At 37.9% G+C, this 14,800-nt stretch overlaps 2 protein-coding genes across 3 annotated transcripts in view; both read left to right on the plus strand.

Annotated features, from left to right (window-relative positions):
* The window catches only part of ZNF721 (zinc finger protein 721), a 94,256-nt gene that overhangs the window by 75,094 nt on the left and 4,362 nt on the right, over positions 1–14,800 (plus strand). The window lies entirely within an intron of this gene.
* LOC100998436 (zinc finger protein 732) overlaps positions 1–14,800 on the plus strand; it is an 89,497-nt gene that overhangs the window by 13,220 nt on the left and 61,477 nt on the right. Inside the window, exon 4 of one of the 2 annotated variants that reach the window (XM_031664816.1) lies at positions 722–2,613. The exons of the other annotated variant lie outside the window; for it this stretch is intronic. Coding sequence (XP_031520676.1) covers positions 722–756 — 35 coding nt within the window. The 3' untranslated portion in view covers positions 757–2,613. Of the gene's footprint in view, positions 1–721; positions 2,614–14,800 lie in introns of those variants that run through there. 2 annotated transcript variants of the gene reach the window in all.

Consider the following 14,800-nt stretch of genomic DNA (forward strand, 5'->3'; position numbering starts at 1 on the left):
TCATGTATATGCATGATCATATTATCTACAAACAGTAACATTTTTACTTCTTTTGAAAGCAGGAGAGCCTTGTTCCCCTTTTCCTTGCCTAATTGTTCTGATACAAACTTTTGGTAATATGTTAAGATAGAAGCTGTGGTCCTGGAAGCATGCTTGTAGATCTGGGCCTCAGCTGTGGTCCCTGAAGCAACCCTGTGTCTGTATATTTTAAGGATTTAACAATGATTTACAGTTTCTATGATCTATTTTTTTGGCAGGTAAACATCTCCTTTTGTTGGGTCCCCAGGATGATGAGATTATCTCTGGGTTTGCAGAGAAGGGTTGTAGCTGGGTCACAAGGGTGATGCTGGGTCTGTTGTGCGTTCTGCGTTTGATGGTTGTGTTGCCAGAGATTTGGACAGTTATGGATTCTTTCTGGGCCCTGGAAAGATTAGATTTCCTTGAGGACATTAATCTATATGGCAGGCAGTAGGCTAGGGTTTTGAAGTTTGTCTGCATATTATGGCCCAAATACCAGGTGTATGAATGGGTTTGGCTTTTGCTGACTACCTGGGAACAGTTTTTACAGGTCTCTCTGTGGGCCTCTGAGTGTGTACGAATGGCCACAGACTGTGACTACATATGGCTAGAACTGAGTCACAGGGCTGCTTCAGGGACCACAGCTGAGACCAGGATCTGCAGGCTTGCCTCCAGGGCCGTGGCTGGCTGTGTCTTCCTGCAGGTCTCTTGATGGGAAGGACCACTTCTGGACTATAGCTGAGACTGAATTTGAGAGAGGTTACAGAACTGCTTTGGAATCTTCAGTAAGACCAAGCTCCGTGCATCATTTCCTTGTCTGTAGCCATGTCTATGGGCTCTTGAGTTGGCCACCTGGTGAGGGCCTGCTTTTTCCTAATAAACCCCCTTGATCTTTGACTCCACTGGGGTTTCACAACCCTAACTACAGGCAAGCAATTTGCTACTTACGTTTTCTAGGAGTTTACTACATAAAATATCTTATATAAGTGGAACCTCATAAACTGTCACTTCGTTAGTGTTTTATTTCACTTAAAATAATGGCTTTAAGATTTATCCATATTGTAGTATCTGACAAGATATTTTCATTTGTGTGTAAATAATTTTTTATTGTATGTGTAAACCACATCTTTTTAAATTATTCAGCTGTTGAAGGATGTTTGAGTTTTTTCATGTTTTGGCTTTTGTAAATAATGTGGTTTGGATCTATATCCCCATTCAAATCTCACATCAAGTTGTAAGCCCTAATATAGGTGGGGCCTGATGGGAGGTGATTGGATTATAGGGTTGGCTTCTCATGAATCGTTTAGCACCATCCACTTTGGTACTGTCTTTGCCATAGTGAATGATTACTCCTGAGATAGCATTTTCTTTTTATTTTTGATAGCTTATCCATTGCAGTTCAATCTAAAAGTGAAATTTCTACAGAAACATGAACTATTTTAACAAAGAAAAAAATCCCTCATTCAAACTTCTTTGTAGTGGTAATGGCTTTGCAGCATTTAGAAAACTATGCTATCAACAAGCTTTGCTTTATGAACTGAGATGCACAGAATCTAGAAAGCAGATGAAAGTGAATTATTTCTTCAGCATTTTAGTAAAACTTCTGGTAATCAAAGCAAATATGGCACATAACAACTCAAGCATAAATCAAGATGGAGAGCCTGCAAAGTTTGATTTCTTAAATTTTCCAAAAAGCTATCATTGCAACATGTAGGATTTCTGCCCTATTTTAACCTTACCAGTTTCAAAGGCAAGTAAAGGGAGTAGATTACATGTAGACAGCATGTGTGCAAGTGCACACACATGCAGGGTGGCAGGTAGAGTGTCTAATTCCTTCTTCCCACTACACAAGTCTCACTTCACAGAAATCATGAGGTAAAGGAAAACCAATGAAGAATTCTGCAGTTTTCTTTTAATAACTAAAGAGATCTCATTTTCTAAAAGCACCTTCCTCCACACTCTCTCTTGCTTCTGCTCCTACTGTGTGAGATGACTCACTCTTGTTTTGCTTCCTACCATGATTGGAAACTTTTTGGGGCCTCCTGAGAAACAGAAGCTGCTATGCCTCCTGTACAGCCTGCAGATCCATGAGCCAATTAAACTTCTTTTTAAAAACAAGTTTTCCAGTGTCAGGTATTTATAGCAATACGAGGATAAACTAATACAGTGAATATTGTTGCAATAATATGGATGTACAAATATTTCTTTCAGATATACTTTGGATATTTTGAATAGGTGCTCAGGAGTAGAATTACTGGCTCATATAATAACTTCATTTTTAGTTTTTGGAGGAACCTCCATACATTTTTTTCAGGTGGTTGCATCACTTTTTCCCCACCAGCAGTGCACAAGTGTTTCAGTTTCCCTACATTAATTACAACATTTTTTTTTGCTTGATATTGGCCATCCTAATTAATGAACAATAATAACCTATTGTGTTTTTGCCTTAACATTATTCTAAAAATTAGAAATTTTCTCAATAATTGTTATATGTATTTAATCTTTGGAGGAACATTTTAATCTGTTGTCTGTTTGTTAATCATGTTACTTATTCTTTGCTGATTTTTTGGAATTGTTTATTCTGAAATGTTAACTTTTGTCAAATACATAATTTTTAATTTTTTGCTTTTGTGCTTCTTACATGGGACTCTTACTAAGTGTTTATGTTAATGTGTGGAGATAAATTTAATATAGTCTCATTTTTCTGTGGTTTTAAATTTGTTGCTCATGTGTTTGATGTTATAGGTAAGTTATTCCTGTATTTTCTTCTAAAAATTGTAGAGTTATAATTCTTACATTTCAATATTTAACTCACTAAAGAGTTTTTGTACATGGTTCAGGGGAAGGATCTAACCTCAATTTTTTTCATGTGGATACAGAGTATTCCAACACCATTTATTGAAGAGACTGTCTTTTTCTTATTGTATGGTTATAGCAACCTTGTTGAGGATCATTTGAGCATATACATGATGGTTTGTTTTTGACTCATGTCTGTAATTCCAGCACTTTGGAAGGCCGAGGTGGGCAGATCATGAGGTCAGATCGAGACCATCCTGGCTAACACGGTGAAACCCTGTCTCTACTGAAAATACAAAAAAATTAGCCGTGTGTGGTGGCAGATGTCTGTAGTCCCAGCTACTCAGGAGGCTGAGGTAGGAGAATGGCGTGAACCCGGGAGGTGGAGCTTGCAGTGAGCCAAGATTTCACCACTGCACTCCAGCCTGGGGTGACAGAGGGAGACTCTGTCTTAAAAAATATATATATATAGTTTTCAAAAAGTATTTGTGTTTTCATCAGGATTACATTGAATTTGAATATCACTGGGTAGTGTTGTCATTTAACAATATTAAGTCTCCTGACATAAAGAAGAGTATGTTCAAGAGTGTGTTGGCCAGGCATGGTGGCTCACACCTGTAATCCTAGCACTTTGGGAGGCTGAGGCGGGTGGATCACCAGAGGTCAGGAGTTCGAGACTACCCCGGACAACATGGCGAAACCCCGTCTCTACTACAAATACAAAAATTAGCTGGACGTGTTGGCACACGCCTCTAATCCCAGCCACTCAGGAGGCTGAGGCAGGAGAATCACCTCAACCTGCGGGGTGGAGGTTGCAGTGAGCCAAGATCACTCCATTGCATTCCAGCCTGGGCAACAAGAGCAAAAGTCCATCTCAAAAAAAAAAAATGTTAAGTTTCATATATTTTTGGATTTGGCAATTTTGCTTCTGCTTTTGATTTCTAGTTTTTGTTTTGCTTTGTTTTGTTTTGAGACAGAGTCTTGTTCTGTCGCCCAGGCTGGAGTGCAGTGGCAGCATCTTGGCTGGGAGTAGCTGGGACTACAGGCATCTGCCGCCGCACCTGGCTAATTTTTTTGTATTTTTAGTAGAAGCAGGGTTTCACCGTGTTAGCCGGGATGGTCTTGATCTCCTGACCTGGTGATTCACCCGCCTTGGCCTCCCAAAGTGCTGGCATTACAGGCGTGAGCCACTGAGCCCTGCCGATTTCTAGTTTTATTCCATGTGGTCTGAAAGGATGTATTGTATAATTCAATCTTTAATGCATACCAGGCTTAATACCTTGATGACAAATAATCTGTACAACAAACCTTCATGACCCAAGTTTACCTGTATAACAAACCTGCACATGTACCCCCATCCTAAAATAAAGTTAAAAAAAAAAGTTGTTTTGCGTTCTAGCAGGTTGTCCATTAAACAACTACTCATTTTCTTCTCCACTTAACCCCTGTCACAGTTTAGTCTGTTTCTAAGCGTTTAACTACTTTAGATATCTTACATAAGTGGAATTACATAGTACTTGTCTTCTTGTTCCTGGCTTCCTCCACATAAATAAAGTCTTAAAAATGTATCCTTATTGTGGATATAGAAAAACTTCTGCTTTTAAGAAGCTGAATAATAATTATTTGTATATTCAAAATTGTCATTTATTAAGAAAAGTTTTTTTTCACTTTTGTAGATAATACAACGAATATGGATGTGTAAGTTACTCTTTCTTTGATAATACACGCAAGGGATTATTTACATGCTCTATTCTGTTCACTGGCATTGTCTTTTTTGAATCTAGTTATAAACTATTTCAATAACTATAGCTTCATAATAAGTTTTTAAAGTCATGATGTATGATGCTTCTGATGTGTCTCTTTTTGACAATTGTTGAGCACTTCTGGTCTCTTTAATTCTGATACAATTTTAGGATTGCTTCTTTGTAATTTAAAGTATACCACCTTCAGCAGTCTTTGTCAGGGGAGACAAAACTCATCTTCACACAGAGGAAGAAGCATAGAATTGGGAGTTCCTCCTGGTTGCACCATGCCTAAGCAATATGGTGAAATCCCATCTCTACCAAAAAATAGAAAAACATTAGCTGGGCATGGTGGCATGCACCTGTAGTTCCAGCTACTTGGAGGCTGAGGCAGGAGGATCACCTGAACCCTGGGAGGTCAAGTCTGGCATGAGCTGAGATTGTGCCACTGTACTCTATCCTGGGTGACAAAGTGAGACATTGTCTCAAAAATACATAACGATATCACAGCAGCCTTAGTTGGAGGGAGACTGTGGGTCTGTTGGAGAATGGAGAGTTTAAAATTTTGCACAGAAGCTGTCACACTGTGAATCGTCTTGTGATTCTAGGTATCCTCCAGGGGTGAGAGGAGACTGAGGACTCAAAGGGAAGGAGTTCTCACCCCTTTTGCTATAAAGTGATTTCTGCACATTTACACACATGCACACTAGGCAATGATGTGGCCACACTTCTCTCATGACAAAGCTTCATTCTCAGAAATTGTGCTGAGAGCACCTCTGCTTCTAGAGTTTTCCAATAATAGGAAACATAAGTAAGTGCCCAGAAGACTCGGGTTCTTTCTGCCTCTCAGATCTTGAATCTGCACTAGTAACCTGTTTCCTCCAGTAGCCTAGGCTTCTGGATCACCTGACCATCTGATCTCCCTGCACGCACACATTTATAAGTCAGAGCTGCCCTGCCGGGTCCAGTATCTATAGCAGTAACCAGTCCTTTCTCCAACTGTGCACTGACCCTCACTCATGGGTTCTTGATAACATCTTTTCTTATTCTGCATTTTTTCCCTCACAAACACTCTTTCCTGTGAACACAGTATGCCCCAGGTCACTCTACAGGTGCCTAAATCCAGGCCCTGTTGGAAATCAGATGTCCGTGAATTCAAGGCAAAATTGTTGGATGTGGTTATTGCAAATATAAATGTAAAACAGAAAAACAGACTTAATCCTCCAGCTGGAAAAAAGGAAACGTATTTACTCCTTCCTTTTCTTAAAATATTTGACTTATAAAACTTTTATATGTAAATTATTTCTCTGCCTTTTATCTTTTTTGATGTTTTTTGTTTGTTTCTTCTTCTTCTTCTTTTTTTTTTTTTTTTTTTTGAGACAGAGTCTCACTCTGTGACCCAGGCTGGAGTGCAGTGGTATGATCTTGGCTCACCACAACCTCTGCCTCCTGGGTTCAAGCGATTCTTCTGCCTCAGCCTCCTGAGTAGCTGGGATTACAGGTGCCCACCACAACGCCCGGTGAATTTTTGTATTTTTAGTAGAGACAAGGTTTCACCCTGTTGGCCAGGCAGGTCTCGATTGCCTGATCTTGTGATCCGCCCACCTCAGCCTCCCAAAGAGCTGGGATTACAGGCATGAGCCACTGTGCCCAGCCTTTGTTGTCTTCTATGTCTCTAATTTGTTTCTTTTCTATTTTTTATTATTTTCTTTATTATCCTGACATTGAGATTATTCTTTTTCAAGTTATTTAAGAATTAAAGTTACAGTGTTTGAGATCTTGTTTCATATAAAAATATATTACTATAAAATTCTTTCTTATAATTGCTGTTTTTACATTCTTTTGATATGTCCTGTTTCTATTTTCATTTGTTTCAAGATACTTTTTGATTTTTCTTTTCTTTTTCTTCTTTGACCCATCGGTTGTTCAGAAACATGTTGTCTAATATATACATATTTGTAAGGATTTTCAATGTTCACTCTGCTATTGGTTTCTCATTTATAAAACTGTAGTTTTAAAAACTTGATATGATTTCAAGCTGGGCTTGGTGGCTTACACCTGTAATCCCAGCACTTTGGGAGGCTGAGGTGGGTGGATCACGAGGTTAGGAGATCAAGACCAGCCTGGCTAACAAGGTGAAACCCTGTCTCTACTAAAAATACCAAAAAATTAGCCGGGTGTGGTGGCGGGTGCCTGTAGTCCCAGCTACTCAGGAGGCTAAGGCAGGAGAATGGCGTGAACCTGGGAGGTGGAGCTTGCAGTGAGTCGAGATCGTGCCACTGCACTCCAGCCTGGGCAACAGAGCAAGACTCTGTCTCAAAAAAACTAAAAAAACACAAATAACTTGATATGATTTCAGTCTCTGAAAAAATAAAAAGACTTGTATGTCTTTGTTGTGGGCCAGATTTATGATGTATCCTAGAGAATGTTCCATGTGTGTTTGAGAAGAATATAAATTATTCTTTTGGATGAAATGTTCTATATATGTCTTTTTGGTGCAGTTGTTTTATAGTGCTATGCAAGTAATTGTTTTCTTACTAACTTTCTGTCTGAATGATGTATTAAGTAGGGCAATATAGTCCCCTCATACTATGTTTTTCTGTTTCTCCAGTTCTTTTAATATATGTTTATATATTTATGTGCTTCAATATTGGGTACATATATATTTTTAATTGTTACATTCTTCTGACAGATTAGCCTCTTATGACTATATCATGAAGTTTTTTTTGTGGCAGTTGTTTTTAGAAGTCTATTTTGTCTGATGTAAATATAGCCTCTCCTACACTGTTTTAGTTATTACTGGCATGGAATTTTTTTTCATCCTTGAACCACTAACCTATGTATTTCCTTACATCTAAAATAAGTCGCTTGTGCGCAGCATGTTGTTGATTTTTTAAATCTACTCAGACATTTCATGAGTGTTTTAGTTTATTTTTTGCATTAATAACAGAATATCCTACAATCGGTAATTTATAAAGAATAGAAGTTTACGTAGCTCACAATCTCGGATGCTGAGAAGTCCAAGAGCATATCATTCCCATCTGATGACAATCATATTTCCACATCACAACATGACCAAAGTGTTGAGTCTGATGGAAGGTGTACACCAGAGCTCACTTTTATGATAGACCCACTCATGATGACTAACCCACTCGTGGAATAATGATACTGATCCTCTCATGACCTTATAACTTCTTAAAGGCCTCACTTATTAATTTTCTCACAATGGCAGTTACATTTTAACATGAATTTTGGAGGGGAAACTCAAACCATAGCGGTGTGATTTTATTGGATAACTAAATTTTTTTATATTTAAAGGAATTACTGATTGATAAGAACTTATTACTATCATTTTGTTCATTGTTTTCTGACCATTTAGTAGTTTCTGTTTTTCAGTTCTTTCATGCTAACCTTCCTTGTATGGTATTGAGTTTGTTTCATTTTTCTTGTTATATGCTTTGGTTTCTTTTGTGTGTGTATCTTCAACTTTTTTTTTTTTTCCATAATTTCCAAGAGACATAAAATATCTCATAGTTTAAAAAGTCTAGCTTAAGGTAACAATCTAACTTCTTCTTTACCCACATAGGATCTTACTTTGCTTCTCAGGATGTTGTGCAGCGATGGAGTCACAGCTCAGTGCAGCCTCGAACTCCCCAATATCAAACAATTTTCCCATCTCAGCCTCCCGAGTAGCTGGGATTACAAGCACATGCCACCATGTCCAGCTAATTTTTTTGGTATTTTTTGTAGAGACAGGGTTTTGCCATGTTGCTCAGGTTGGTCTTGAATTTCTGGGCTCAAGAAATCTACCTGCCTTGGCCTCCCAAAGTGCTAGGTTTACAGGCATGCATTATCAGGCCCAACTACTTATTTTTTCAAAAAGAATAAATAGCTTTCTGAAATCTTTATTTTATTTTATTCAGGTATTTATTTTAGAGACAAGGTCCTGCTATATTGACCAGGCTGGTTTTGAACTCCTGGCCTCAAGCAAAAGTTAACTTCTAGGTATAAAAATAGTAAACAGTTTACTACCTTTAACACACTGTTTATGTCACACTTTACATCTTTTTATATTATATATCATTAACAAATTATTGAAGCTCTATGCTTTATTCACTTTGTGTGTGTGTTTTTTAATTCTAATTAGGAACTTTCTTTTTTTTTTTTTTTTTTTTTTTTTTGAGACGGAGTCTCGCTCTGTCGCCCAGGCTGGAGTGCAGTGGCCGGATCTCGGCTCACTACAAGCTCCGCCTCCCGGGTTTACGCCATTCTCCTGCCTCAGCCTCCCGAGTAGCTGGGACTACAGGCGCCCGCCACCTCGCCCGGCTAGTTTTTTGTATTTTTTAGTAGAGACGGGGTTTCACCGTGTTAGCCAGGACGGTCTTGATCTCCTGACCTCGTGATCCGCCCGTCTCGGCCTCCCAAAGTGCTGGGATTACAGGCTTGAGCCACCGCGCCCGGCCACAGGAACTTTCAAATGACTTTTAAGTTTGCTGATTTTTTTCCCCTGTATAACCGAGTCTCCTGTTAACGCTTTCTGTTACATATTTTAGTTCTACTATTGTGTAGTGCAGCTCCAGCATATCTTCTTGGTTATTTTTTAATGGTTTTCTTTATTATAATTTGTTTTCTCCATGCATTGTTGCAAAAAATTTAGTAATCTGTGTACTTTTGCATCTTATCGAGATTTTTAAAGAAAATTATTTTAAATTCTCTGCTGGCCATTATTTAGTTCTGTGTTTTATTGTTAGTGGTTCCTGGAGCATTTTTAGTTTCCTTTCATGCTGTTATGTTTGCCTGATCCTTCATAATTTGTGAAGCCTTGTTTTGATGTTCTTGCATCTGAAGGAGTAAATACCTGTTTCAGTCATTATAGACTAGTTTGAGGAGGTAAATATCTTCTCTTACTGGATTTCTGGGCTGATGAGATTTCCACTGAGATTGCAATAAAGTGCTTTGGAATCCAGTCACATAACTACTACTGGGTTTGCAGTGAAATTCCTGCTTGCACACCTGTCATCAGGGCATCAGACAGTTCTGGATTCTGTTTTTTGAGTAGACTGAAGTTTCTTCAAGATGTTGATCAATATGACTGGCACTAAGGGAAAAAACCCTCCAGTTATATCTGCAGATTAAGGTGCTGATACAATCAATGTGAGCAGGTGTGGCTCCTGCTGTGTCGCCCTTGCTCTGAGTCGATGGACAGGTTCCTAGATGAGCATTACTGACCCTTGACCACATCTGAGAGGGTGGGAAACTGATTCATAGGGCTGCTTCAGGATACATAACTGAGACCAAAGTCTTCAGGTCTGTTTCTGGGTTCATGGCATTTCTCCCTCTGGATTTCTAGGTGGGTAGGACTTCTTCCAGACTCTAGATGACAGACACCAGAGCTTGGTTATAGGACTGCTTCACAATTCACAGTGGGAATGAAGTCAGCCAGCATGCCTAAAGGAGCACATATACGTGTGCTTTTTGGCAGGTCCCAGGTTAGGAAAAACTTCTTCTGGACTTGGTTGCATGGACTTGGAGCCAGGTTATAGTGCCACGTCAAGATCCACTGTCAAATAATTACTGGCAAGCCTACATCCAGGGGCACAGATGGATGTTTCTGTCTGTGAGTGTCTGGGCAGGATTTCTTCCACACCATGACTGACAGGTGCAAAGGGTGGATTTGGGGCTAATTCACAGATCACAGATAAAACCAGCTTCTAAAGGCCTTTCACCTGAGGCATAGGACATTATAAATTCTCCTAGGTGTCTTCACAGATGGTGCTAGGGGCAGGAACAAAACCAAATGGTCTACAGCTAAGTCTACAATGAAAATTGGACATATTTTTTCTGTAGCTGGGACCGTGATGGGCAAGCATGCCACTCAAGCAAGGGCATGCCTTTTCAATACAGCCCTTGACATGGATTCCAAAGCTCCTATAAATTTCCTTTTTCAGGACATAACTGCTGCTGCTTTTTTTCTTTTTTCTTTTGGCAAAATTTTTTACTATTGTTGCCCAGGCTGGAGTACAATGGCGCCATCTTAGCTCACTGCAACCTCTGCCTCCTGGGTTCAAACAATTCTCCTGCCTCAGCCTCCCGAGTAGGTGGGATTACAGGCATGTGTTACCACACCGACTAATTTTTTTGTTTTGTATTTTTAGTAGAGATGGTCAGGCTGGTCTTGAACTCCTGACCTCATGATCCACCTGCCTCAGCCTTCCAAAGTGCTGGGATTAAAGGTGTGAGCCACTGCGACCATCCATTTTTTTTTTTAAACTGCTGTACATTGCATGTCAAAGATTCAAAATGCTGGATCTTCATAAGTACATAGTCACAGTTGAAAACTGTAGTTGTTTAAAGGATTGTTTTTATGCTACATCTATATTATATTCTGTATTTTATAGGTCAGAATTTTTTATTCTTCAAACTATTTTACTGGGGAGTCTTTCTTTTTTCATGTAGGTTCTCCTCAATTATTTCTTTTTTTTGTTTTTAATCTTCATATTTCTATAGTAATTTTCAACTCCGTACCTTTTATGACCATGTGGTGGTTAATTCAAATAAAAATCATTGGGTTTCACTTGGAGCAATTTAAAATATATGTATAATTCAGACATTTCTATAGCCTATAAAAGTTATCTATGTGGTGTTTGCCTGTGTAAATAATGCTTCTACCTGGTTTATAAATTTTTTTTTTGGTGGTCATCACTGTTTTCTTTTATAGGTGAGTAGTCAAGGAAACAGTAAAAAAATTACCACCTATTTATTGTTTGATTATATGTTATTCTGTGAGAGAAACACTTTTTATTTGAAGGTGATTTTTCAAAAATATAACCTTTTTAGGTAGATATAAATATTTAGTTGTAATTAAAAACATAACATTGCTTAAAGGTTTTCAAGTGTACAGTCTAGTGGAGTTAAGTACATTTACATTATTTCAAAATGGATCTCTAGATTAATTTTATCAAAGTAAAGTTTAATACCCTATAGACAATAAACTGCCATTTTTTTCTCTTCAGCTCCTGATGAACACCATTTTACTATTTCTATAATTTTGACTGATTTTTATATTCTTATTGGTGTAATTATATAATGTTGTTTTTTGTTTTTTGAGATGGAATCTCGCTCTGTTGCCCAGGCTTGAGTGCAGTGGGGTGATCTCGGCTCACTGAAAACTCCACCTCCTGGGTTCATGCCATTCTCCTGCCTCAGCCTCCCTAGTAGCTGGGACTACAGGCACCTGCCACCATGCCCTGCTAATTTTTTTTTTTTTTTTTTTGTATCTTTAGTAGAGACAAGGTTTCACCATGTTAGCCAGGATGGTCTCGATCTTCTGACCTTGTGATCCGCCCTCCTCGGCCTCCCAAAATGCTGGGATTACAGGCGTGAGCCTCTGTGCCAGGCCCCTGTGTCTGTTTTTTTTCACTATCTCATTTTACTTCAGATAATGTTCTTAGGCTTTGTTTTTGTAAGATTGTCCTGCGTGGGAAATGCGTGAGGGGAGAAGAAAAGACACACACACAGTACCTTTAAGGGTAAACAGCCTTTATCCCATGTAAATGGCAATGAAGATATATAAGCAAATGATATAATAAACAAATTGCAATGGGAAGGGGAGAAGAAAAAGGAGATACATATATTTACATTCACCAGACTATGGAGGATTCACCACTAGACCAGGAAGCAATAGCCTGGGCTCCAGAGTCAGGCACCATACTCAGACTATGGAAGATTCACCACCAGACCAGGAAGCAACAGCTTGGGCTCCAGAGTTCGCCACCCATCTGTGCACAGATGGAGAGAGGTCTCATTTGCTTCAGTGTGGTCTGGGACCCTAGCTCTTTTTGTAACGAGTTGTTTGGCACGAGGCCCAGTCAGGGCCCTTTATGACTGGACTCAAGGAACACAAAAAGGTCAATTTGTTTTTGCGATGTCTGTTGTTTTTCAATAACTAACACAAAGGAATAGATTGAAGTAGAAATTTCTTTGAAACAGTGCTAGATGAACATGTCAAGGGGCTCACATAACCCATTCTGGGATTTGGTGACCATTGTTTATGTCATGTTCAGTTGAGTTCAAATTTAATATTTAACTTTTCCTCCACAAAGATGTGTCAGAATATCTGTTTTAAAATAAATATTGTATGTATATGTCACATTTAAAACTGATATTGATCTCTAAAGGGACATTTGTGTTGCTTCCAGGAATTGTCTTCTATAAATAATAATTACCATGCATGTGTAAATATGTATTTGAAGTCCTGCCTTGAATATTTTTGGAATATTTTGGATACAGTGATGTGGCACCAGGTGTATGTCTATATTGTTTTTAAGTTGTATACTTACTTTGTTTGTGTGTAACAATGGTGGTTTTACCCTGCTTATGTGAGTAGTCATTGAAATTCTCCTAATTTTACCCTCTATTTATTTGTAAATCTATTTGTGTGTGTGTGAGAAACACTTTTGTGATTTGAAGATAATTTCCAAAACTCATACCTCTATCTCTTTTAGATGTTTTTGTTTTCAAAAATGTATAACATTTAAAATTTTATATATTTTTAAATATTCATCTTAGTCACATTTTATTAACAGTTTTATGCACTATATTTTTAGAATGTTTATCTTGCAAAGCTAACACTCAATATATCTTAACTATGTACTTTTTCTATTTTCTCGCCCTTTATACAAACAATTCTATTTTTTATTTTTAAAGTCCAACTGCTTTAGATATCTTATGTAAGTTGATTCAATTTGTCTCTTCGTGACTTTTTGTTGTATAATGTCATCAAGATTTATCTTTATTGTACTTGTTTGAATATTTTTTGCTTTTTACAAACTGAGTAATATTATTTTAATAATTGAAATTATATTTATCAATTTAGTGAGAAATCTGCATTGCTTTTATTTGCTTTCAGGAACAATACTGCAATAATTATGAGTGTCTAAATTACTCTTCATGTGACCATGTGTGAGAGTTCATATTTTTTGCCAGATTTTATTTAGTTGATCTAGCTGTTCAGCTTTATACCCATCCTAAATTGTTTTAATTCTTTAGATTTGCATGTGTTTTGAAATCAGGAGCTGTGAAGCCTCTGAGATTGCTTCTGTTTTTGAAGATTGTTGGGTACTTCACTGTTTCTTAATTCCATATAATATGGGGGTTGCTGTTTCTATTACTATAAGAATTTAATTACAAATTTGCCAGGGATTGCATTTAATCTGTAGATTATATTGAGCAGTCTAGACCTCATTATTTCTTTCTTTCTTTTTTTTTTTTTTTTTGAGACGGAGTCTCGCTCTGTCGCCCAGGCTGGAGTGCAGTGGCCGGATCTCAGCTCACTGCAAGCTCCACCTCCTGGGTTTACGCCATTCTCCTGCCTCAGCCTCCCTAGTAGCTGGGACTACAGGTGCCCGCCACCTCGCCCAGCTAGTTTTTTGTATTTTTTCAGTAGAGATGGGGTTTCACCGCCTTAGCCAGGATGGTCTCGATCTCCTGACCTCGTGATCCGCCCGTCTTGACCTCCCAAAGTGCTGGGATTATAGGCTTGAGCCACCGTGCCTGGCGACCTCATTATTTCAAACTTTGAACAAGAGCATGCTTAAGTGTGTGTTGTTTAAATTCTATAAATATGTAAATTGTTTACTTTTCTTTATTTCTACTCTCATTCCAGTTTGGTTATTAAAAGTAATCTGTAAAATTTCAATTTTAAAAACTGTAAGACTTTTTTTGTGCCCTGACATGCAGTCTATCAAGGAGAATATTCTATGAGCTATTCAGAAGGGTGTGTATTTAGTTGTTGCGGAGCTGTGTTCTCTACAGTTCTGTTAGGCATAATTGTTTGATACTGCTTTCAAGTCTCCTGTTTCCTTATGAATGTTTTATCTCATTCCATTATTCCTTACAGAAACTGGGATATTTAAATATCCTACTATAATTATATTGCTCTCTTTGTCTTGCTTTAATTCTGTCAGTATTGACTTTGTATATTTGGAACTCAATGTGGGAGAGACACACACACATATTAACATGTGTACACATATTTGTCGTTAGTTCCCAGTAAATGAGCCTTTTTATTATTTTATTATTGTTTAATGTCCTTCTTTCTTAGGACTTTTTAAAGTATATTTTATGAAATAGGACAGTTTTGACTTAAGATGTACTTTGTATTACATAATTTGGACACACTCTTATTTGGTTATTTGCATGAAATATCTTTTCGTTTTGCCTTTTTCAGTCTTTTTAAAATCATT

Source organism: Papio anubis, chromosome 3 (genome assembly GCF_008728515.1).
Source record: "Papio anubis isolate 15944 chromosome 3, Panubis1.0, whole genome shotgun sequence".
Taxonomy (NCBI): Eukaryota; Metazoa; Chordata; class Mammalia; order Primates; family Cercopithecidae; genus Papio; species Papio anubis.